This window comes from Polistes fuscatus, unplaced genomic scaffold, assembly GCF_010416935.1.
Source record: "Polistes fuscatus isolate 324 unplaced genomic scaffold, CU_Pfus_HIC Scaffold24, whole genome shotgun sequence".
NCBI lineage: Eukaryota > Metazoa > Arthropoda > Insecta > Hymenoptera > Vespidae > Polistes > Polistes fuscatus.
Genome location: NW_025113101.1, coordinates 1490567 through 1514456, shown reverse-complemented (window position 1 = coordinate 1514456; position 23890 = coordinate 1490567). Strand labels below are relative to the sequence as shown.

The following is a 23890-nucleotide window of genomic DNA, read 5'->3' as shown; positions in this document are numbered from 1 at the left end:
AATATATGTGAGAATCATTTTTTATTCTTTTTTTTCTCATCTTCTTCTTATATATAATTATTTTTTTCATTTGAAATAAAAAAAAAAAATATATATTCAAAGCTCTGTCAGTGTGTCGAAGTATCATCATCATTTGATTTAAAAAAAAGAATATAAAAACTTCACGAATTTGGCCATATATCTTTTTTTTTTTTATTTCGATGATTTAAACTACAATTTCGTTCGCTTTTTTTTTCTTTTTTCTTTTTTTAATTCGTTTAATTAATTAATCATTAACATAATTGACTTATATATTTGCATATATATATATATGTGTGTGTGCAAATATATTTTATCTACGTTAATTTATTAATAATAAATATTATCTAATAATTAATTAATATTTATTATTAATAATAATGATTCTATATCTATATTTATATAGTAATAAATAAATAAATAAATTTAGAAAAATTGTTCGAGAAACGTGATAATTGTTAGATGTCAGTGAATTTTCTATCTAAATTTCAATCGATCGTGTGAAAAGTGGATAGATCAAGTGTGATTGATTGTGTTATTTTAACAAGGTAAACAAAAAAAAAAAAGAAAGAAATATCTGTGCATTTGTTTAATGATATTAATTTTTTGAAGGAAGACATATACAAAAATAATATAAATAAGAAGAGTATACGTAATCAAGAGAGAAAAGAAATGAAAACTTATTATAATATAGATATTTTTGAATCACTATAGAAGTGTCTCGAAAGAAAGTGGAAGTTTAAAAGAGAGTGAGAGTTTAAGCTGGTTTCTCGAGTTAAGTTTCTTCTTCCTTGGTCTCCTCGTTCGCATAATTCTCAACGTGTATACTTCGAACCGCAACCGTATACTTCAAATTATTTTTTAAAGTGTCGATAAGAGTATCGTTTTATTATGTTTCGTAAATAATGAATTATAAAAGTTATTTAAATAAAATGCGCAAAAGTAACGAATATATACATATATTCACGAATAATTAACGAGCTCGTAATCTTCACACAAAAAAATATAACAATACAAGAATGAGTTAACGTTTTTATCGAATTCCATTATGCAAAAATCACGTACGTCAGAATAAAAACACTGATTTTTTAATGAACCGGTAAAAACGATAATCAACAGTTTAAAAGGAGAATTTGGTAAGTAGGCACACATCCGCGTATAAATTGTACGATAAACAATATATATATATATAACGTTTTATTTAACTAAATAATCTTTTTTATATATTTTTTTTTGTTTCATTTTGACTTGCAACAGGAAAACTTGGACTCGACGATTACCAGAAGAATCCAACGATTTTCTCTTCTTCTTCTTCTTCTTCTATTTTTTACCTTTCATTCGTTTTAAATATTTTGTTATTTTGTTTTCTTTTCTTTTTTTGGTTTTTTTTTTTTTTCATTTGTTGTTTTGATATAGTTATTAGTTAAAACGAAGTGAATCAATATGGTTTTGGACACGAGCACTGTACGACTGGTAATACTCTTAGGTGTGACATTATACTTGCATGCTGGAGATTACAGTACCGTTATACCTTCGATATTTGCTAAAAATGTTGAGAAAAATGTAACGGATTCTAACAAAGGACCGATAGGACCACCATCCATCGTTGATTCTGCTAAATTATTAACAGTCGATGCATCTAACAAAAAAGAAATTAAAAAGGACAACGGTAAGCATAAAAAGAATCAATTTTATATATTTACATAATTCTAATATTATTATAATAATATTATTTATTAATATTTTTTTCGAATTACTCAATCAATAATTTCGTAAGTTTTCTAAATGTTATCGAAAACGTTTTTTTAAATGATTTTATTATAATTACTGTGATTATATTCTTGAATAATAATAATAATAATAATAATAATAATAATAATCTTGAACGTTGATTAATTTTAAAGGTAGAAAAAAACTTTCCCCTATAAATATAGGAAGATTTATTCCGTATAAATAGTTCAAGCCTCACCTCGGTCGACTTACTTTAATAATAATAAATTTAATCCTAATAAATATAATTCATTTACGTTACAGTAATTCTTCGTTTCCAATTGCAATTAATTTTGCAAATAAAATTACTCAAAGTTCTTTTCATATTCACGTGTAAGATGATATATATTTTTCTTTTTATTATTTATCGATATGTTTAGTTTTTTTTAATTAAAGCAATATTATTAATTACATTTGAATTGTACAAAGAAAAATTCTGCGAACTGGATAGTATAAACGTAACCGATCGATCATAAACGAATCCCCGCGGTTATTTTACCTCGCCTAGATTCAAATTCTACATTTATCTAGGCACGTGGTGTTTAATCCATTCACGTGAGCCTTGATACTTCACGAATACTCGTTTTACCGACGAAGAAAACGCTATTCGAAAGTCGAGCATGGTGAAACTTACTATCGAAGAATGGTAAATAGCAGTACGAGGTTTTCTATGTGTATGTGAGAGTGTTTAATTTTTCAAATGATATTATCGAAGAAAAATTTTATCAATTTTAATACGTTCTATTTTTAATGTATAATTGTAATTATTGGTGTGTGATGGATTTTTATTTTTATTTTTATTTAAATATTTTTTTTCTTTTCTTCGAATTATTCGATTAGAAATAAATAAATTAACAAGTAAAAACGATCGCGATATGTTAATTTATAAACTTTGACAGGTATATATATATTTATTTTCTAATTAATGATCCTTATCCAGTTACTATCATTTCCAACCCACTTTCTATCAATTTGATTTATTTCATTTCATTCAAACAACGATCGCTGAAGTATTTAAAAAATGTTAAAACTAAATTAAATATTGAATTTTGCAGATATATTATCAACTCGAGTTTAACTTTCATATTCCGATTTTCAGCTGTTACTCGACGTGCTAAGATGATGGCAACCATAAAAACAGCTTGCTTACCTAAACTCATTTGCGAATTGACGTCTTCCGTTCATCAGGATCAACTCAGCGAGATGGAACGTTCGTTATTAAATTTGATCCGGTAATAAATATTATTTTTCATCATTTTTCTATTAGAATATAATCACATGGTATTTTTCTATTAGAGAAAGTAATTATTTTAATCAAATTTATTCGGAATTATTAGAAAATATCAGAATCTGTTTAATTCTAAATGAAATTGTTATTATGATCCCAAAATGTAAGATATAAAATTGTATAACTATACGATTTTACATTTCATGGTTTCACGATTCTTTCTTATAATAAATATTATTTTTAATAATTTATCTATTAGAGAAAGTAATTATTTTAATCAAATTTATTGGTAATCATTGGAAAATATCAGAATCTGTTTAATTCTAAATGAAATTGTTATTATGATCCCAAAATGTAAGATATAAAATTGTATAACTATACGATTTTACATTTCATGGTTTCACGATTCTTTCTTATAATAAATATTATTTTTAATAATTTATCTATTAGAATATAATCACATAGTATTTTTCTATAAGAGAAAGTAATTACTTTAATTTGAAATTTATTCGGAATTATTAGAAAATATCAGAATCTGTTTAATTCTAAATGAAATGTTTATCATGATCCCAAAATGTAAGATATAAAATTATATAACTATACGATTTTACATTTCATGGTTTCACGATTCCTTCTTATAATAAATATATTTTTAATAATTTATCTATTAGAATATAATCACATGGTATTTTCTATTAGAGAAAGTAATTACTTTAATTTCAATTTATTCGTAATCATTGGAAAATATCAGAATTTTTTTAATTCTAAATGAAATTGTTATTATCGTGATCCCAAAATGTAAGATATAAAATTGTATAACTATACGATTTGACGTTTCATGGTTCCACGATTCTCTTCCTTGTTGGAATCTTGCGTGTCCAGTTTATGGTTAGAATACGTGTACACATATATATATATATATATATATATATTTGTTGAGAGAATATCGCGTGCCGTCTGAAAGATCGCTTACCGAGATGTCGTGCTTACGATATCGAGACGGATATCTCTACCTTGGTAGAGTAAAAGCCGAGCTTAATCTTGGCCCATAATTATTCCGTCTAGTACAAAGCAAAACCGAGAACACAAACCCAGACTTCTGCATTATTTTCATCATCAGGAAACTACTACTACTACTACTACTATAAAACTATAAAACTACTTTCACAACTTTCGATCTTTAACGTTCACTGAGATACCAACTACGTTGATACAATTAAAAAAGAAAAATAACTATACCAAAATCCGCGTGAACTTTTGTTCATTTGAAAATTAATTCAACAATTCGTTAGATTATATTTTTATTCAAATTGTTGATCGTTATTTACCTCATTTTAATTTTACGATATTTTCATTCTAATAGTACGTGTTAGAATCAGTGATAAATTTGCATAACACGTTAAATCATTTCACGGTTCTAATAAGTGTTCTTCATAGTTGTGACAATCGCACGAGTATTATGACACGTTAAACCATAGCAACTAATTGCCATAGCAAACATATGAACTAGCTTTGAACGCGTTGTTTGTATTTATACTACAGCTTTCACTAACCTTTGCTACATTTTTCATTTTATTACGAGTCTCACTCATGATCCTCGTGTTTTGCCTATTTTCTTTTATCACGAGTCTCACTCGTGACGTTCACATTAAGGCCTATTTTTTATTACCACGAGTCCCGCACGATGTTCTGTGACAAAGGTGTTAAATACATCTAACGAAAAACTTAATACAAATTTATAATTGAATTGTTTAAATTATTAAATAATTTTCTCATCGAAAAGAATCATTGTAGAATGAAATTAGAATTTATCTAACATTTATTTATAATACTAATTATTATTAAAACACGTTTCAATCAAATTTAATATGGCAAATAGAATAATGTATTATTCTCGTCTCATCGTTGGTATCTTGCGTGTCCATTTCATAATTATGAAATATATTATTAGATAAATATATATTGATTTATGTAAAATCGTTTAGACACTTAACGAGTTAACTGTATACACTTCCATTAACATATATTATTTTAAAATAATATACGCACACACACATACACACACATATAAATTTTCTCTATGCATATGCATACCTATACCTAAATATTTATACATTAAATGATGGAAGGGGGGGGTGTGTGAAGGGGAATTGATTCGAACAACAAAAGCCAGGGAATCGTAACGTGACGTCAACGATTACTCGGGAATTATTTTGAAACCCTCTCGAATGAGACCCACCCCCCCCTCGTTCTCTCCCACCCTTCTATCTTTTTCTCTCTCGCGAATATTTGAAATTCAACCGAGAGGTTTCATACCATCGCCAAACGAAAATTGGATAACACGGTAGGGCAACGTGTGCGTGGTGCACGTTGGTCAGCAACCTAAACGTTCGCGTATTTTGCAATTTTCCTTTTTACGATCGTTCCATGCGGGAAAACTAGCGAAAGCTCGCGGTATAAACTTGCATCCGTTTTTGTGCTTTCGTATACACACTTCACGCACACACGCATGTACGCACACATTCGCGTATTATTATTCACGGATAAAGGGAAAGAATTATGTTTCGCGAGATTCGACTCTCGTTTTCGACTTTCTCTCTTTGATTAAGCCCTAATTTATGGGGATTCGAAAAATGGAAGAAAGGGTACGTGAAATATACAGGTTGGAAAATAACACGCGAATCGTTCGATGCATTTTTTTGCATATAAAGACAAAATAAATCCCATCGTCACCTTTTTTTCGTCCTCCACGATTAATTATTTTTTCCCATCATCGCTCGTCGAATAATTTTACTTCGAATTTTATATAAATGTAACTATCATTAATATTTTTTTTTTAATTATGTCTCTCTTTACTTTAGTTTCGTATTAATTGAATATCAATTTATGCATTTAAAAATAAGAAGAAAAGAATGTAAGAAAGTATAAAGCGAATAACGTGTATTATCTTTTATTTTTTTTTATAATATTCGATAATTTTTGTTTCATATTGATATCAATTTTGACGAAATTAACATTTAAATACTTTTTTATCGTACTTTCTCTTAAAAAGAAATGAAACATAATTAAATTGATAAAGTGTTTGATAAAATAACAGATGTAGTTAATTAAGAGTAACTTTATTTTTCATATTTTTGTCTTTCTTTCTTTCTTTCTCTTTTATACGTACATATTTATATTATAAAGCATGAAGAAAGATGTGACGAGAAAGTTGTATTCCTCTTACGTAAGAACGTGCCGAAAAACGAAACGTGTTCTTCTCACGTAGTTCGTCGCACAACTACACACGTGGTTTTATAATAGAATCCACAAGCACTTTCGTTTTCTTCGATATTCTAATCCTTCAACTTTCTCTGGTATTGGCAGAGTAAACACCATGACATACCATTACAATATATAATCAATTTCTCCGTTTAATCCACAGATACCCCCCTCCCATACTTCTGAATTTTTTTTCATTAACTATCATAACTAATTAACTTAAAGTAAATTTATTTTGTTAATCAATAAATTCCTCGAAGAAGAAAAAGAAGAAGAAGAAGAAAAAAAAAGTAAGAAATTTCACCGATGAACATTCAGGTTAAACAAATAGAACATTTCTCTATGATTTCATTCGTTTATCGAAAGTTTATTTCCACCGATCGTTGCATGTATTTGATTAATGTTATTTTTTGTCTTCTTCTTATTCTTTTTTTTATTGAATATTTTATCAAAGATCGATGACATATTTTGTTTTGTTCGGTGTTTCCAATTGAAATCATTTGCAAAAGAAAAAACAGTATTTTTTTCAAATCGTTTAGATCAACGAAAATAATAATATTTAATTTTACGTTAACGTTGAAATATATGATAGAAATTCTCATGGAATAATATAGGAAGAAAAAAATCTAGGAAAAGGGCGATCGTAAAGTACGAAGGGTTATAGTAAGAGAAATGGTTCTTTTTGTTTTTTTTTCTTCTTTTTTTTTTTCTTTTTTCTTCTCGTGGTAGTAAGGAAGATCGCGTTTTCCTAGTTGATCCCTGCGTAACGAAACTGCCACTCATCTTTTTCCTTTAAAACTTAACCCACCCACCCCTCCCCACCCAGTCATCTTTTCTCTCCACACTTTTCTCTTATGCATAACTATTCTCGAAATCGTTTTTCGATCTTTTCTCACGATAAAATCCATTTCTCCATTGCTGAGTTATAAAATCTTTTTCTCTTTTACGCTCACACACACACACACACACACACAGATATATATATATAAATATATATTCAAGTATTTTTCAACAGAAAGAGAGAGAGAGAAATAGGTGGATTTTATATTCCTCGTGAGAAGAGATTTTGTAAGTGTTACTTTTTTTTTTGTTTTTTTTCTTTATTTAAAACTCTAAAAGATTATTCGCATCGAAAGTTTAAACGTTTAAAAAAGAAATGGTGAAAGTAGTAGAGTTTAAAGAAGTATCATTAAAGTTGCATAAATTCGATTTGATTTTTGGTTAAGAGAGTTTGAAATCTTTATTTTCTTATGTAATAAAATAAGTATTTTCTTAGTATATATATAAAGATATATAGGTGTGTGTGTGTGTGTGTTGAAGATATGTATATATATAACGTGAGCAGGGAGAAAGGCACGAATGTTAAAGCTTCCCAATGTTCTTTTTTGCCGGTTGTAACCGGACTTTATAGCGCACGTTTACCAAGCACACGGCATCGATATCGAAAGTAAAAGGCTACTTGCCTTGTGCCTGTTCTCCAATACATTATGGGTTCTCAACCCATTTTATTATGCTCGACTATAAGTTTCTAGACGGATTACCTTGAAATATAAATCTTTCTTCGATGTTACTTCAATTATTTTCTCAAATAGTATATATTATATATTCAATATATTATATTATATTTTAATATATGTTATACAATGTATATTTAAATAAATATACATTATTATTATTATTTATTTATTTTTTTTTCATTATTATTTATTTTATTTTATATTATTACCTGTATTTAATATACATTGTATAATGTATATTTAATACAGGTATATTTTAATATGAATTATAATTTTTTTTGCAGGTAAAATTAATATGTATTATACAATGTATATTAAAATAAATATACATTTATTTTATTTATTTTATTTTTTTTTTTATTTATTAATTAATTATGTATATTTAATACAGGTATATATTTTAATATACATTATAATTTTTTTTACAGGTAAATTTAATATATATTATACAATGTATATTAAAATAAAAATATACATTATTATTATTATTTATTTATTTTTTTTTATTATTATTTATTTTATTGTATATTGTATAATGTATATTAAATACAGGTATATATTTTAATATACATTATATTTGATTTATTTGTAATATTTTGTAATATTATAATTAAGAGAAAATTGTGGAAAAACTTGATGAAATTATAATTAACACATTTTATAATTTATTTTGAATTAATTTTGAATTAATTTTGAATTGAAAAATATATCATCTGTCTTTAGTATAATATTTATGAAAAATCAACGATCGAAAAATACTACTATTGATATTAATATTAATATTTTAATTACTAAATAATAATAAAAGAATAAATATCATAATATAAATTATGATATCTCTTTTGTATTTCGTTTAAAAATGCTCGTCCGATTATCGAACATTTTATTTTGAATGCTGAGCAAGCATCAAGGAAATGTTTATAATAACATTTTGGGATCTATTATACGTTTACTTTCCGATAACGTGCAGGAATCCAATTTACGTACGTGCAACCGACTGCTGGTATTGGAATAATATTTGAATTTAATTGATATTTTATCGTTGTTTAACAATAATCATATGTCTAATCGAAATATTCAAACGATTTCTTTTTTATTTCGTTTTATTCTTTCTTTTCTTTATTTTCATTTTTTTTTCAGGGACACAAGTTTAAGCACGATCGCCGAAGTACCATCGAGATATCATTTCGCGGCACATATGGGTCAATTAATATCTGGCGTTGAAGGACAAGGCTGCCATAATTTTTATCCTACTTGTCCATTACCCGGAACCAGCGTTCTCAACATGATGAAAAAAGTTAGACTAAGATGAAAACGAACAAACAAAAAATAACTATTAGAGAACAACCTCGTATTTTCGAATCCAACCGTTACATACAATCACTTTCCTGTCGTTGCGAAAACTTGTGACATTTACGATTGTATCTGTGATATTCTTCATTGTGTGTGAGAATGATTTTAAAAAAGAAAAAGAAAAAGAAAAAAAAAATCAATAAATACGAATACTCGTTTCAGTTCCGTGTGAATGAATTTAATGAAGGTGATTTACAATGATCTGCGATTATACGAACGTGTCCTAAACTTTACATAATCGAAAATGTATAATACACTTAATATTATATTTTTACACGATACATATGTGTAAAAAAATAATTGAAATCGAGTAAATAAAAAGTTTAAGCTGTCGCATAAAAAGAAGATTAAAATTGTTGTTTATAATTCGTTGCTAATTAAAAATCGTTTAAACGAAATTCGTGAGGAAACAAAATTAGGCGTATTAAAATATCACCGAGTATATTTCAATCGTATATAATATTATAATCGTTTAAAACTACTATGAAATAGTTATTTAAATATTTGTCCTATATATTTCATGATTTACATAAAAGTAATAAAAAACAAAAAAATAATTTACTTTAAATACTATTATAATATAATCGTTGTTGTAAAATTGATATGATATCGTTACGAATAATACGATACCATACTCTACTACTGTTAAAAATTTATAATAAATAAAAATGAATTATATAATGGGGGGGGGAGAACAAACAGTCAGTTCCCATATAATCCTTGAATAAATTTTATTAAAAACGTTACATATATATAATAATAATAATAATAAAATTAATTACAAAACGTTTTTTAAGAACTTTCTGATTTTAAACGTTAATAAAATAAATTTGTATTCAGGGATTATGAAATACAAAAAAATAAATAAAAAAATACATTAATATCGTATTCGTATTACCTATTTTACATATTTCTTTGTATTATATATACGCGTTCAAAAAAATATATTATAGATAAGTTACATCAAAAATGATTGGAATAATAATTATCGGCACCTTTGTCGAGTTAGAAAAAAAAAACCGATGCCAAATCTAAAACGGACGTTTTGCAACGAGCTGTTAAAAGGAACGTTTAACGTTTTCTGGTAAAAGATATTCGTGCCAAAAATTTCTCTATCCTGTAATCGTTCTCTCTCTCTCTCTCTTTCTCTCTTATTTCTCGGTTGAAATTATTTATTACCAACTGTAATATGCTTTGTTCAAAATCGTACCAAATAAAAAAGCAACCCAACCAACCCTTTCCTATCCCATCCCCCACCCACTTTTCTATTCTTTTCCTTTTTATTCTTTTCTGGCTATTCCATCGAGAGATTTTTCGAGAAAATTATTCGGTTTATCAAGATATCTCCATTTTCCTTTGTCCATTCGTGCCAACTTTCAACTGGTTAAAACGCATTCTCTTTCTACACACCCACCCACACACATATATCTATCTTTCTCTTTCTTTTTCAATGTTCATTCTACAGTCTAGTGCACGATAGTCTTTGCAGAGGGTGTATACTCACTCTCGCCTAACTGCTATTTCCTCGTTCTACGCTCGTTTCCGAGATTCCCCCCCCCCGTTTTCTACCCATTGCCATTCTACTTTCTTCAGCAACCTCTTCTCACATCCATGATCCTTCCTTCCTCCCCCTCCTCCTTCAAGGAAACTACGTTCACCCCATTAACGATGATCACGATCGTCGAGATTTTCAAACTGTTCTATCCGACGACTTCACTTGCGAAACTTTGATGGACGCCGAAACGCATGATCATCGTAATCGAGATTCCCCCTCCCCCTTCCCACCCTTTTTCTTCTTTCTTTCTTTCCGTGTTTGTTTTTTTTTCTTCTTTCTTTTTCCATTTGATTTTTCTTCCACTCGATATGGTAATTAATGATTCGATTATAATCACTTTGATTTGACAGAAATGCAATCGTCAAACAACGTGAACAATTTTCAAATTGTTGCTTAACTTTTATTTTTCTATGTTAACTATTTTATTTACTTTCTCTTAGATAATATTATTCTATGCACTTTCGAGTACCGTATTGTTATTATTATTATTATAGCATGCACGAGGTTGGACTTTAATCGATTTGATTCTACTGCACAATGCACTCTTACCGATCTACTTTGTATGCATTCAAATGAAGGCCAAAAGGAGTCATGAAATTAATTGTAATGTATTATTTCATATTGTGAAATGTGCTTGTGGAGAGTAGTTGTTTCTTTTTGTTTTTTTAATTTATTAGAAGTAATTTTATTCATTCGATTTCTTAATCTCATCTTCATTCGATTATGCAAACCGATCGAACCGAATATCGTTAAATCGACTGTTTGGAATGTTTTTAGTAAAATATTCTGACGAATACAAATGAGTTATTGCTTTTTTATTTTCTTTTTCCAAATGTCTAGCATAATTAATGCTTATCTAAATACGTTTTTAATTGTGTAACGAGTGAGAGACACATTTCTAATATTTTTTAATAGAATTTTAAATTAAAATATTGGATTTCATCAAAGATTTGTTAATTCGTATATGTGTATTGAATATATATTAAAAATTCATGAGGTATTTCATTCGATGTTTTGTATTTTATCAGAGATTTGTTAATTTGTATATGTGTATTAAATATATTAGAAATTCATGAAGTATTTAATTCGACATATTTATTATTATACAAAATGATTATTTTAAATCTAACGAATACTCACACGTATTTGGTATATTTTTTCCTATCATCCGTATTCTTCCTATATAATAAAAAAAAACATTATTAATGATATTATATAAATAACGATAAATTATAGAGACTCTTGATTATCTTCTGAACATTTTTTTGGGAATAAACAAAATCTATCCATAATAAAACAACGATTATTTCGATATTAATATTAATATTAGTATAATTTAAATACTTCTTGTGTAACCCATAACATTAGATTGAATCCTCATAAATTTCTAATAAATTAATACACGAAACATCATTAACAATAACGATATAATAAATTCATTGTAATGAGGTGATAGTGGGTGGAGAAGGGGAGGAGTATTTATTTACATCTACTTACCTAAATACAAATCACAAATTTCACTAGATTTTGTCGATTAAATAATCCAACGATCTTACACAAAATGAATTTCGATTGAACACACCCGTGTTAATTAGAATAAAGATAGTTAAATTAAAAAAAAGAAAAAAGAATAAGGAATGAGAAGGAAGGAAGGAAAGAAGGAAAGAAGGAAGGAAGGAAGAAGTTCCGATGACGTTAAAAGTAAAACCAATTCTGCTTACGAAATGTTACAATCACATAATAAGATTCTAAGAGGCCAGAACCGTTTCAAAGTCGATACGAACGGTTAGAGGTGGGAGTGCGATTACTTTCTCCAGGTCGAGGTAGGAACGTGCACGTACGTTATTACAACCTGCACTGTCTTCGGGCACATTCAAAGATTAGCTTTTTACGAACGAAGTCAAGTGGACGTTCGTCGATTCGATTTAACGAAGGGAAAGAAAAAGGTTTTGAAAGTTTTTCGGTACTTTTGGATTCTCGTAATCTTCTTGGACTAAAAATATTCCTAAATTTAACTATTAAGTAGTAATAATTCATTTAATTTCAATCAACGAGTGTTGAAAATTCAAAGTGCCGGTTTAAATAAATTGAAATACCGAAAATAACAAGTGCGTTCAAATCTAATTTAAATGATTCAATAATTTGATTAGATTGAATTTATAAATCAACGAGAAATGTATCTGTCAAAGTTATTCATTTTTATCGGATGTTATTTCGTTCTATTATCGTCCGTCGTTTCTATGAATCAACAACAAGGAGGATCCGATTTTGAATTTCCCGTACAATTATTGGGATTTCCGGTAATCATAGCAGCCGTGAGGGTGTCGAATTTTATTAAAAAATTGGCGTATTCTTTAAATCCAGGTAAGATGATATTACGATAGGTAAATTAGGTGATCAATTGATTACACGTGAACGTGTATTTTTCGTATACGGTTAGTTTTCTCTGATCAAAAGTTATCTTTGAGTTATTCGAGGAAGCAGGAAGGAAGTGTTAGTTAAGTGTCTTACGGTTCGTTAAGTAAGCACGTAAGAAGAAAAGAAAACACGTTACTACATAAATGATTGACTAACTAATTCTTTTTCCTTACTTTTTTCCTTTGTTATTTACTAAAGTGTTATTTTAGAAAGGGAAAGTTTTTCATCATCGTCATGCGTGTGTCGTATAATATTATTATATACTTAAATGTTTTATACCAATATTGACATAAATATTTCATATTAAATTTCATACACAGATCATATACGTGTAATATAATATAATATAATATAATATAATATAATAAAATAAAAATATAATATAATAATAAATAATAATATATATAATAAATAATAATATATATAATAAAATAATAATAATGATATATATATATATATATATATATATATATATATATATATATATCAATTTAAATATGATTATATATTTAAATATATATTTATATTATCTAGATACCTATACGAACAGAACGAGACGAATGGCACGTTTAATTCACGACGAGGAGATACTTGACGTAGGTCAAATTGAGGAAAAACTTGTTGAGAAACTCGGTAACAATGTGTGCATTTACGAGAGGATATGTTCCAAGTATGCCACGAAAACGTTGCTTAAAAGAAGCAGAGAACGTGTCCTAGATTGGGATGTTATATTCAGGTATGGTTAGAAAACTAATGCTTTCGTTATTATGAAACTCATCGTTTCGAGTTACGGATAATATGAAGACTGGTTTTTTCTTTTTTTCTTTTCTTTTTTTTGGGGAGATACTCATACATCATTATACTAGTTCTAACGATCTCGATAATAATACTTAATGATGAACTTGTACTATTAGCTAAACATTAAGTCAGACAAAGAAGTTGAATAATCAATGTATTTTATTTATTACATGCTGAGAGAGATCATTTAATAATTATCATAGCGATTAAATGATAAAATAAAAAATTGAATTTAACAAATAAAATAATAAAAGTATTCAAAGGTTGAATACACTTCGTAAAAATACTTAGTAAGGTGTTATAATGAGAGTGTGTAAAAAGAAAAGAAAGAAAAAGATAAAATTAAATAAAAAATCATTTGTTACATCGAGATTAGACACATTAGAACGCAAGGTGGTTTAGTGATCTATATAAACTATTAATAATATATTATATTTTTCTTTTTTCTCAACTGACCTTAAATGACTGGTAAAGTAGTTTTTTCATATTTATCGAGTATAACGGAGAATCACTTTACGTAAGAATTTACGCAATTTAAGAAGAGTTTCTTCATCTCGATCTTAAATTATTCACAATTAATCGTAATCAACTGACTGAAAGAGAAAATGTTAGTATTTAAAGAAAAAATTCTAAGAGTATTCTAATGCGTCTTGATATATAAATTTTTTTTCTACCATTAACTTTTCATTACTATGATTAATCATTACCATATAAAATATATTTCTATGAAATTTATTTTCTCTTATCAGTCTCCTATAATCATTTCTCTAATCTTTATTAAATGATTGATCGAGAAGGTATGAGTTACGTTTGCATAATAATTATTATGCACTTATCTCAAATTTGAAAAAAAAAAAAAAGAAAAAAAGAAACAGAAAAATCGTCACTTACAATATCTTTCCTATTCATCCACACTCAAATATACATTTTTAAATAATTAATCTATTACTCCTTACATACTAGTAAAAGATATTATTAAATCTAATTGAAGATATAATATTTATCAATTTAATAATATAATAACAAGCAAATAAAAATATATCATTATCTTGAAACGTTATAAAATTTTCACGCGACAGGTGTAAAATAGGAAAACCGATAATGTTTTTTTGCGCCATTGTGTTTTCAATCAGTTTAGACAGAATGATAATAAACAACAACACTTCTACCAGTTATTTCATCTAATTACATTTATGATTACTTGACACTTCGTTACGTGTATTACGTTTACACATATACACACATATATATAAAGAAGTATATGCATTAAATATATAGACTCACGAAGTGCTGTCACGTGTTATCTGTTATTTGAAAATATCTCAGAGCTGAAAAACATGTAGCACGCGTGATCTTACGTTTCGAAACATCCTATAATCTGTCCTGTCACCTGCGAACGCTTTCTAACACGCACTCACGAAGATGAGTAGACGGAAAGAGAGAGAGAGAGAGAGAGAAAAGTTGAGGAATCGGGGGAGAAAATATGAGAGAGAGAGAGAAAGAGGGAAGATAAATCGGAGATTGGTACTGGCAGGAACTGGTGTCTAGACGAACTTAACGGTTCATGGACGAAGGATCTAACATTCATCTTCTTCTTCTTCTTCGTTTTATTCTTCTTATTGTTCTTCTTCCTTTTCGCGTCTTTTCCAGAGATTTTCGAAATAAGTGATTTTGTCCTTTGAAATTATCTCGACTGGGTGCATCCCTTCTTCATACGAAAATTCTATTTTCCATCTGTGATATAAATAAATATAAGATAAGAATAAAAATATTATGAAAAATTATTGACTATTTTAGATGAAATATTGATAGGAAATAATAATATTTTATTGAAGAATTAAATAATTGTATTAAATAATATATTATTAATTTAAATTATCAATATTATAAAACTATTAAATAATATTGATAATTGAAGTGATACTTCTTTTGGCGCGTTGGGGAAAATGTGATGAGAGTGAATTTTTACGAGCGACACGAAAAATCGACACCATGAAGTTTGTCGGTATTTACGACGCGCGGCAAAACGATTTCAAGTATACGGCTTGAAGTTGTCTTCTCTTCTTCTTCCCCCCTTTTTTTCTCAAGCGGGTCACCCATCCAAATACTAATCGAACTCAGCGCTGCTTTACTTAAATGATCGAAGCGGGAACTAATGCTGTAACCGCGCCATGCCTGTTGACGCGTGAAGTAATTCGATATATCTTTCTTATATTTAGCATGGACTGATATCTATATTTTGATATTTTCTTTTTCTTTTTTTTTATTCTTTCTTATATATATAAATAATTATTTTTTTTTAGGTTATTTTTTTTCTTTGAAGTTTTTTTTGAAGTTATTTTTGAGATTATTGAGGTTATGTTCGTTTTGGTACAGCAAAGAAGTATAACTTCATACGTGCGTACATAAGTACACACACCAGTTTTATTATAATAAATTATAATATATATATATATATATATATATAATATTATAATTAATTATCAATATTATAAAACTATTAAATAATATTGATAATTAAAATACGACATATAATAACGATATATAATTTCAAATAAAACACTTTAGTAATTGTGTATATTACCTTATAGTTTATTTTATTTGTTCTTTCTTGTATTTTTAGAGAATATAAATCGTCGCCAAATCCTATGAAAGAGAACTACCTGCTGAGCGTTTTTCTAGGTGATATTATTGGCAGTCCGAGACTTTGTCATCAACTGGCGAAAAGAGGAAGGGCCTGTAATGATAATACCTTGCCAGATTAGTGAATAAAATACCTGAAGTTACGTGAATGGTGAAAGAAATCGTGTGGTTTCGCAAGGATTGTAAATATTGTGATGCCATGAACGTTGCGTTGATCATCTTACGATTTTTTTCCTTCTCTTTCACGTTAATAAATTTACATTATTTTATTTTATGATTTTGTTTTCTCTCTTGTTGATATCCGAATAGAAAAATTGAAATATATTTATCTGCGTATATTATACAAATGTATGTATGTTGTAACAGATATGTAATATATACACTTAACCATTTTTATAATACAGTAACGTGAAAATAGATTTACAACGTGATAAGATGAAAATATTGCAACAGATGTTCTACGTCATGATATTATTATAACAAAGTTGCACTGCAATATGATTTAATAAATTGATAACAGTGAATATTCATAATGCACGCGAATATTATTTTGTTTCCTGACTCGTATCTGTTTCATTTCTGGGTTTCATTTAACTAGTTATCCGTAGAAATCTTGTATAAATGTGTGCACCTTAATAATTGTATTATACTTAAACATATAATACGATGTATAATTGTATTAACATTGAATTAATTTCAAATCATATCTATATGATTGTTATTATCTTTTTACAAAAAAATTCGTTGTAATTTGTTTTTGAGACTAACTCGAATTCATTTACATACGTTTCAAATAATAACTCGACATTTTGTTATAAAAAAAGTGTTAAGTGTATATTTATTTATAATATATTATTATTATTATTATTCCTATATTGTATAATAATTATAATTTTCATTTATTGTTTCACGGTTATAATAAAACGTTCATGTTTTCAGAGAAAAAAGAAAAAAAAAATAGGAACAAGTTTTTAGTAAAAGTATATAATAATAATATTATCTTATTCTTATTAATTTTCTAATCATCCTTATAAGTCTCTATTGACATTTAAACGCAATCTTCCGGCGTGGGTTAAACGTGTATAAAAAGATGTACGTGTATGTAGGTCTACAAACGGAGTGAGAGTAGAGTCGTCGTCCACCAACAAAGTTTCTTCTTCCTACGTACATGCATACATTCATATACTTTGCTACGAACGATCGTGAAATTCAACCTGATGAAGAAACAGTTTCGAAGAAAGCGTCAGTTCGTGCGGAACTACGCGTTGAAGATTCCATCGTGTGATTTTTTTTTTCAATCACACATTATTTTATCTCACGAATTCGTCTATTCGCATATTTGTACATCGTAAAAGTTTAAGTTAATAGTTGAATTATATTTATAATTCGATATAACGTTTGGTGTGTCCGTTGTAATAGAAAAATATGTTCGTTAAACTTGACCTAATTTTTGTCCTCGTTATCGCGTTAGTTCAAGGTCGTTCTATAAACGATTCTACGAAAAAACAATCGTACGATAACGCGTGCGATTTCGATACTACTCGGAAAATCTACGATTCGATAGATTTATTTAGGTAAGATTTTCATATAATTGTATAAGTGTGGGAATTATATTTTATATTGAAATTATTTACAAATTGATATTATATTCATTGTATTCACAGATGCATTAACGAGATAGCATCGAGGTCAGAAATTCGTGAAATTCGAGACGAATCGAGAAAGAATGAGTATTTTGACCGACCTTATTCGAAAAACTCTCCCTGGACCGATTTAATCGCATCCTTATTCAACGGCGAGTCGAATATGGTAATTACTTAAATTGAAATTATTTTCATGACCCACGACAAAATTTATCGACTTTCACTTTGACCGTAACGCCGAGCCCACATTTCGTAAATTTCGAAAATAATACAAAATCGTAAATGAAAATCGTTACTGTCCGTACATGTTACATCAATTCTTCTTCAAAGTTTCTTACTTTTTTCCTTACAATTAATAAATTATAATTACACGAACGATATATATTTTATTTCATACATTATTTTCTTATTACAACAATTTTATAAATATAATCAAATCGGATGATTATATCAGTGTATAAAAAAACGTTTAGATATTAATAATTAATAGTTTATAATTGAATAAAATGAAAATAAAAATATTTTACGTAGATGTAAGATTTATTAATTGTAAGATAAGGCAGGAAAATATTGGTAGAAAATTTCTAATAAATAATATGATACTTTGAATTTACAGGGCCATCAGATTCCAGAATTGTTGAATACAGAATCGAGTCAGTACCAATCAAGTCAGCATGAAACTGCAGTTGGTGGCCTGTTAGAATCTTCGGGGGGTCTTAATATAAACCTATTCGATGCCATTTATTCGATATCTCGTTACGACGATCTCAAGTGCGTTCCCAGAATACTTTGCGAGGTGGCGAGTGGAGTTACACCAGGAGAATCGATTTATGGACGTGACACCAACAACTTGTTTAATAATTTTCTTCAAAAGAACGTATTATTGAAGTAAGTAAAACAAATATTTTCTATTAATTAATTATTCTAATTAATTTAGAATAATTACTTTAATTAAATTATTAAATTAATTAATAAATAATTTAATTAAAATCTTTTAATTATAGAATAATTAATTAATCTAATTAATTATTCTATATTAATTATTATATATTTATATTATAATATATATTCTATTAATTATTCTATTAATTATTATATTAACGTAAATATCAAATATAATCATTAATATTATATTTATTACCTTTCGTTATAGATTATTAACAAATTTCAATTTTGCCGAATCCTCACCTATTTTGAGTTTTGCAAAAGCTACATTATTAGGATACACCAGTAGAAGTAATCCCAGTAATTGTTATCAAGAGTATCCAAAATGTCCTAGGAATTCTGATCAATTGCTTCACTATCTTAATAATCACAATGGTGGATTCTTTAGATATTTTAATAAATTCAATCATGGAAATAATCTTTCTAACAAACCATACGTTGCTCAAAGTGAGTATTTTACTGTGATCTTCAAAATAATTTAATATATAATTGATATATAAGATATTTTGTATATTATTGGATTGTTAAAAAAGTTCGTGCCGATTTATAAAAATTATTCCAAGGTAACAATTTTATTACTTAATTTAATAAATAATAAAAAACATTTATATAAACCTGTACGAACTTTTCGAGCAAAATCTATAATATATATATTACATTATATTAAATATTATATTATTATAAATAATTTATTTTATAGAAAATAACGAATACCTGGATCATAATCGTTTGCATCAAAATCAAGCAACTTTTGATTTTTCTCCTATCGGGAAACTTCAATTTGATATTGACAATGGTAACGATACACGATATTACGAATCACGAATACGAAATCAAGTAAATCGTGTTGTATTTCCTGACGATGATGAAAAATCCACGAAATTCGTTGACACTTCGAATAGATTGCCTAAAACTTTGTTTGATTTCGAAGCCATTGACGATACCGATGATGTTCAACAAAACGATTCAAACTTTTTCCCTAGGGTAACAAATAAACTACAAATATTTTTATACATATAGTGTAATCGATGAAATAATTATTTAAAGTAACACCTTACATTTTTAGGAACAAACAACCGAAGAAAAATATGAACAATCTAATCTACTTTATAGTTCGTCTCAACAATCCTCAGAATCTTCGTTGAAAACTTTCGTATTTCCGGACGATTGAAGTAGTATTATTCTCGAAGTTTCCTTCTTCGAGATTACTCGCGAACAATTTTCGAAGAGAACATAATCGATATCTAGAAAGATCGATTGGAAGTATCATTATCAATGAATAGATCATTTCTTACGATATTGCTAACTTCGTTTAATCTCAATTTTATCGAGATTACGACAATAATGTTTTATTGAAGAGTCCGATTAAGATTTTCAATTAATTTAACTCTGTTTTATCTGTTTCATTCATAGAAATCAATCGATGATACTCAAAAGAATATGTGAAATTATTATTAATGTAGAAGTAAGTTATTAACTTAATATTATTTATTATATTTTCTATATATTAATATCGATTAAAAATACTTTCTTTTTTACTTACACGTGTATATTAAAACGACCATAAATTGACCGAGAGAGAAAGTGTTTCCGAATCGCCTGAAATTCGGCAGCCCGAATCACTCCGACGTGTATACGTTTTGAAGTAATCACGGGGAAATTTCCATAAACGGATGAATGAAATATTATTTTCGACACTTTTCACGTGCAACGGACGATAATTGCAATCGATTATTTTGTTTTCTTTGGAACATTAGTAACATTTTCGCACAAGGTAGATTCACGTGCGAGTTGTCGGATGTATCGATCCAATGTAGATAAATTTCTGGGAACAATAAAGCACCGAGAAGATAACAGAACAAAAAGTAGTCACGGTTGATCGACACGTGTGTTAGTTAGATTAGCGTTTAGAACGAAACGATGGAAAATCACACGGAAAGATGGGAATCAATTTTCAATAGTTACGAGAGGAACAATTTATAATGTGCTGAATCAAAATTTAGATTAAAATTTCATCGAACAATCAAATCTTTGTATTTCGACGAATCCGATTCGTAATTAAAATTTCGTATCGAACGTAAACTTCACGTGTCTGACACGTACACTTGTACGTATCGAACATATTTAACACGTGTCTGACTCGTGATCAATTTGTTTACTTGATACAAAGATTTATTATTGTTCGATACTTTATTTCTTTTTTTTCTTTTTTTATTAATTGACGAAAAAAAAATTAGAATTAATAAAAAGAAAAATGATAAGTAAATGTACGATGGACGTTTTCTATTGGTTCGGGGGTGTCACGAAGCGTGTAACGAATCCTTATACCACGTTTCACTCGCTAACATAGAATATCACGCGGCATTGTATGTATCAGAAGGGTAATTGTCTTCCGCTGTCAGTTGCACCCTACTTGGCCCTGTCCAGGGCACACGCCCCTTCGGGCAACGATTCCGTCGTGACCTCGTCCAGGACGATCTACTTGTCTCACTCCCTCCCCTCCCCACCTCGAAGGTTTCAACTCCCCGTCGACACCCTTCTCGAAATTAAACGACAGAAAGGATCAAATAATTAGATTCTTTTTCTCTTAATCTTATTTCTATTTGTTACGCGAACGACTTATTTTATAATTATCAATCAAAATCGTCGATGTATTGAGAAAATATTCCACATTTTAATAACAACCTCTGTTATTATTTTATTTTTATTTTTATATCAACGCACAATTGACTCCATAACCGAATACATTGACTTTTATTTTAAATTTTTAATTTTTAATCAAAAAGAAAAAGAAAAATATTCCACGTTTTCGTGTATAAATTATTACCAAGATCTATTATTATTTTCTTTTTGTTTTTTTTATATGAAAGCACAAATTTGACTGGATAATCAAATTTATATTATTATACTAATGTAATAAATTTTAAGAATTATTTTTATTATCTTCTTCACAATTATTAAACGCAACTATTCTCATAGACAAATAATAGTAATAAATGGCACTATATAATAAGATATACGGGTTAAAGAAAATTACAAATGGAATGAAATAACACTTACATTTTTCGTACCTCTACATAAATATAATAATAAAAATAATAACAATAAATTATCTAGCGATAATATTGTAAATTATTTGAAAATGATTAGACGGGTTTTGATTTAGAACGGTGTAATTGGCTCGACAACAAGATATCAAAGGACTCGAAACTGAAGATAGACGAGACAGAGAGAATGACAGGGTACTTATTCAACGTGATAGAGAAGGATAGTTAAACTAAGATGAGTGAGAGTAAGAGTAAGAGTTAGAGAGAGATAGAAATAGTAAGTTCGAGTAATCTCGGTCTATTAGCAAGGTATTATTTTCCGTGGTAGACATCAAAGAGGATTTCCCTCGGGCTCATTGTATCGTCACGATAATTCCTCGTTATTAGGAGCACCGTTGAACGCGTTGGTCTCATGTCGGCTTACCACACCCCAAGTGCCGAAACAAATCCTACCGAATTGGAGGATACGATGCAAAGGAGATTCACTTGTTCACTTTCTCTCTCTCTCTCTCTCTCTTTCTCTTTATCTTCGTCCTAAGAAGGGAAGGACACACATTTAAAGAGATAGCTAATCCCCGTGAAAAATGGGTACGTGCAGGTGAATTAATCTTTTCCCTGCGGTGAAGAAGATAGAAAAAGAATTATCGGGGTTACCTTCAGCCACACAGGTGGCCGGTGAAACTCTTCTAATCGAATTTAGTAACCACGGGATCCGTTTTAATATCGAACACCCTCCGATAGAATGAAGGATGATGATCATGTTGTTGAGTGACGATGAATGAACAACAGGTATGAGAATTTTACTTCATAATGATTTTACTTCATAATGATAATCTTTCCCTTCTTCATTATCTTTCTCTCTCTCTTTTTTTTTTTCTTTTACTCTCGTTCTTTCTCATTCTGCACTTTTATTTCATTTTTTATTCTTATTCGATGACAATTATGTATCACATTTAGGATATAGAAAGTTCTCAGCAATTTCGTGAAAAGCATCGTCATACAGATAAGGGATAAAAAGGTAGAGGAGGAGTGTGGAAAATAGAAGACGTGGTTAAAAAGAAAAGAAAAGATAAAAAAAATTGGCTACGATCCAATACGAGCAATACCATACTTTGCTCGTGAAATACTACCTACCAGGCCTTATTTAGGGATATATTTTCCCCGTGAATGCACGACAATGGCTCAATTTCTTGCCATTGAGATATATATATATCAAATATATATATATATATATATACACTAAAAGAGGAATGCCCTTTTCTTCCAAGTGGACTTTTCAATTGGAAGCATCGAATCTTTGTCGTGCGAGTGGGAACACCCAATTCGACCGGACAAAAGAGATCTGACTGGGTCTGTTGAAAACTTCCTTTCTTCTTCTTCTCTCTCTTTCTCTCTCTCTTTTTCTCCTGGTTTATATATATATATCTCTTTTTAGACGTCGACCAAAGAGTTCTCGATCGACGAAATAATTTGGCGAGAATGAAAATTCATGTCCTTAGAGAGAAGGTCCGAATCTTGAAAGGATATCTCTCGATTTACGGATTGGTCCTTGATCTAACTCCGGTGGTCACCAGTACTCCTCTAGGTAAGTGGATATATATTTTATCTCGTAATAAAAAAAAAAAGATAAAAGAAATATAGAGAAGGGAATTAATGGGTCCTGATTTTGTTGGTACAAGAGAAAGGAAAGCAAA

General features: G+C 28.4%; 3 protein-coding genes across 3 annotated transcripts; all 3 read left to right on the top strand.

Moving 5' to 3' along the window:
• Positions 1-648: 648 nt before the first annotated feature.
• On the top strand, positions 649-9253 carry LOC122518338. The gene is made up of 4 exons (XM_043637215.1): positions 649-1154; positions 1276-1687; positions 2888-3020; positions 8935-9253. The coding sequence occupies exons 2-4, from the start codon at positions 1462-1464 to the stop codon at positions 9104-9106; spliced, it is 531 nt and encodes a 176-aa protein (XP_043493150.1). The 5' UTR covers positions 649-1154; positions 1276-1461; the 3' UTR covers positions 9107-9253.
• Positions 9254-12942: 3689 nt separating this feature from the next.
• On the top strand, positions 12943-16809 carry LOC122518434. Its single transcript, XM_043637375.1, has 3 exons — positions 12943-13066; positions 13655-13856; positions 16542-16809. Exons 1-3 carry the CDS (start codon positions 12943-12945, stop codon positions 16681-16683), a joined length of 468 nt encoding a protein of 155 aa, XP_043493310.1. The 3' UTR covers positions 16684-16809.
• A 1177-nt stretch (positions 16810-17986) lies between these two features.
• LOC122518433 lies at positions 17987-20320 on the top strand. The gene is made up of 6 exons (XM_043637374.1): positions 17987-18135; positions 18226-18370; positions 18821-19092; positions 19358-19596; positions 19850-20133; positions 20216-20320. The coding sequence occupies exons 1-6, from the start codon at positions 17987-17989 to the stop codon at positions 20318-20320; spliced, it is 1194 nt and encodes a 397-aa protein (XP_043493309.1).
• Positions 20321-23890: the final 3570 nt, after the last annotated feature.

Bases quoted from the DNA above. Each gene is read 5' to 3' on its own strand.
- LOC122518338 (XM_043637215.1), top strand. From the start codon at position 1,462: ATGGTTTTGGACACGAGCACTGTACGACTGGTAATACTCTTAGGTGTG. The intron at 1,688-2,887 runs GTAAGCATAAAA...TCCGATTTTCAG, and splicing joins AGAAATTAAAAAGGACAACG to CTGTTACTCGACGTGCTAAG. The intron at 3,021-8,934 runs GTAATAAATATT...TTTTTTTTTCAG, and splicing joins TCGTTATTAAATTTGATCCG to GGACACAAGTTTAAGCACGA.
- LOC122518434 (XM_043637375.1), top strand. From the start codon at position 12,943: ATGAATCAACAACAAGGAGGATCCGATTTTGAATTTCCCGTACAATTA. The intron at 13,067-13,654 runs GTAAGATGATAT...TATATTATCTAG, and splicing joins GGCGTATTCTTTAAATCCAG to ATACCTATACGAACAGAACG. The intron at 13,857-16,541 runs GTATGGTTAGAA...TTGTATTTTTAG, and splicing joins GATTGGGATGTTATATTCAG to AGAATATAAATCGTCGCCAA.
- LOC122518433 (XM_043637374.1), top strand. From the start codon at position 17,987: ATGTTCGTTAAACTTGACCTAATTTTTGTCCTCGTTATCGCGTTAGTT. The intron at 18,136-18,225 runs GTAAGATTTTCA...TTGTATTCACAG, and splicing joins GATTCGATAGATTTATTTAG to ATGCATTAACGAGATAGCAT. The intron at 19,093-19,357 runs GTAAGTAAAACA...CTTTCGTTATAG, and splicing joins CAAAAGAACGTATTATTGAA to ATTATTAACAAATTTCAATT.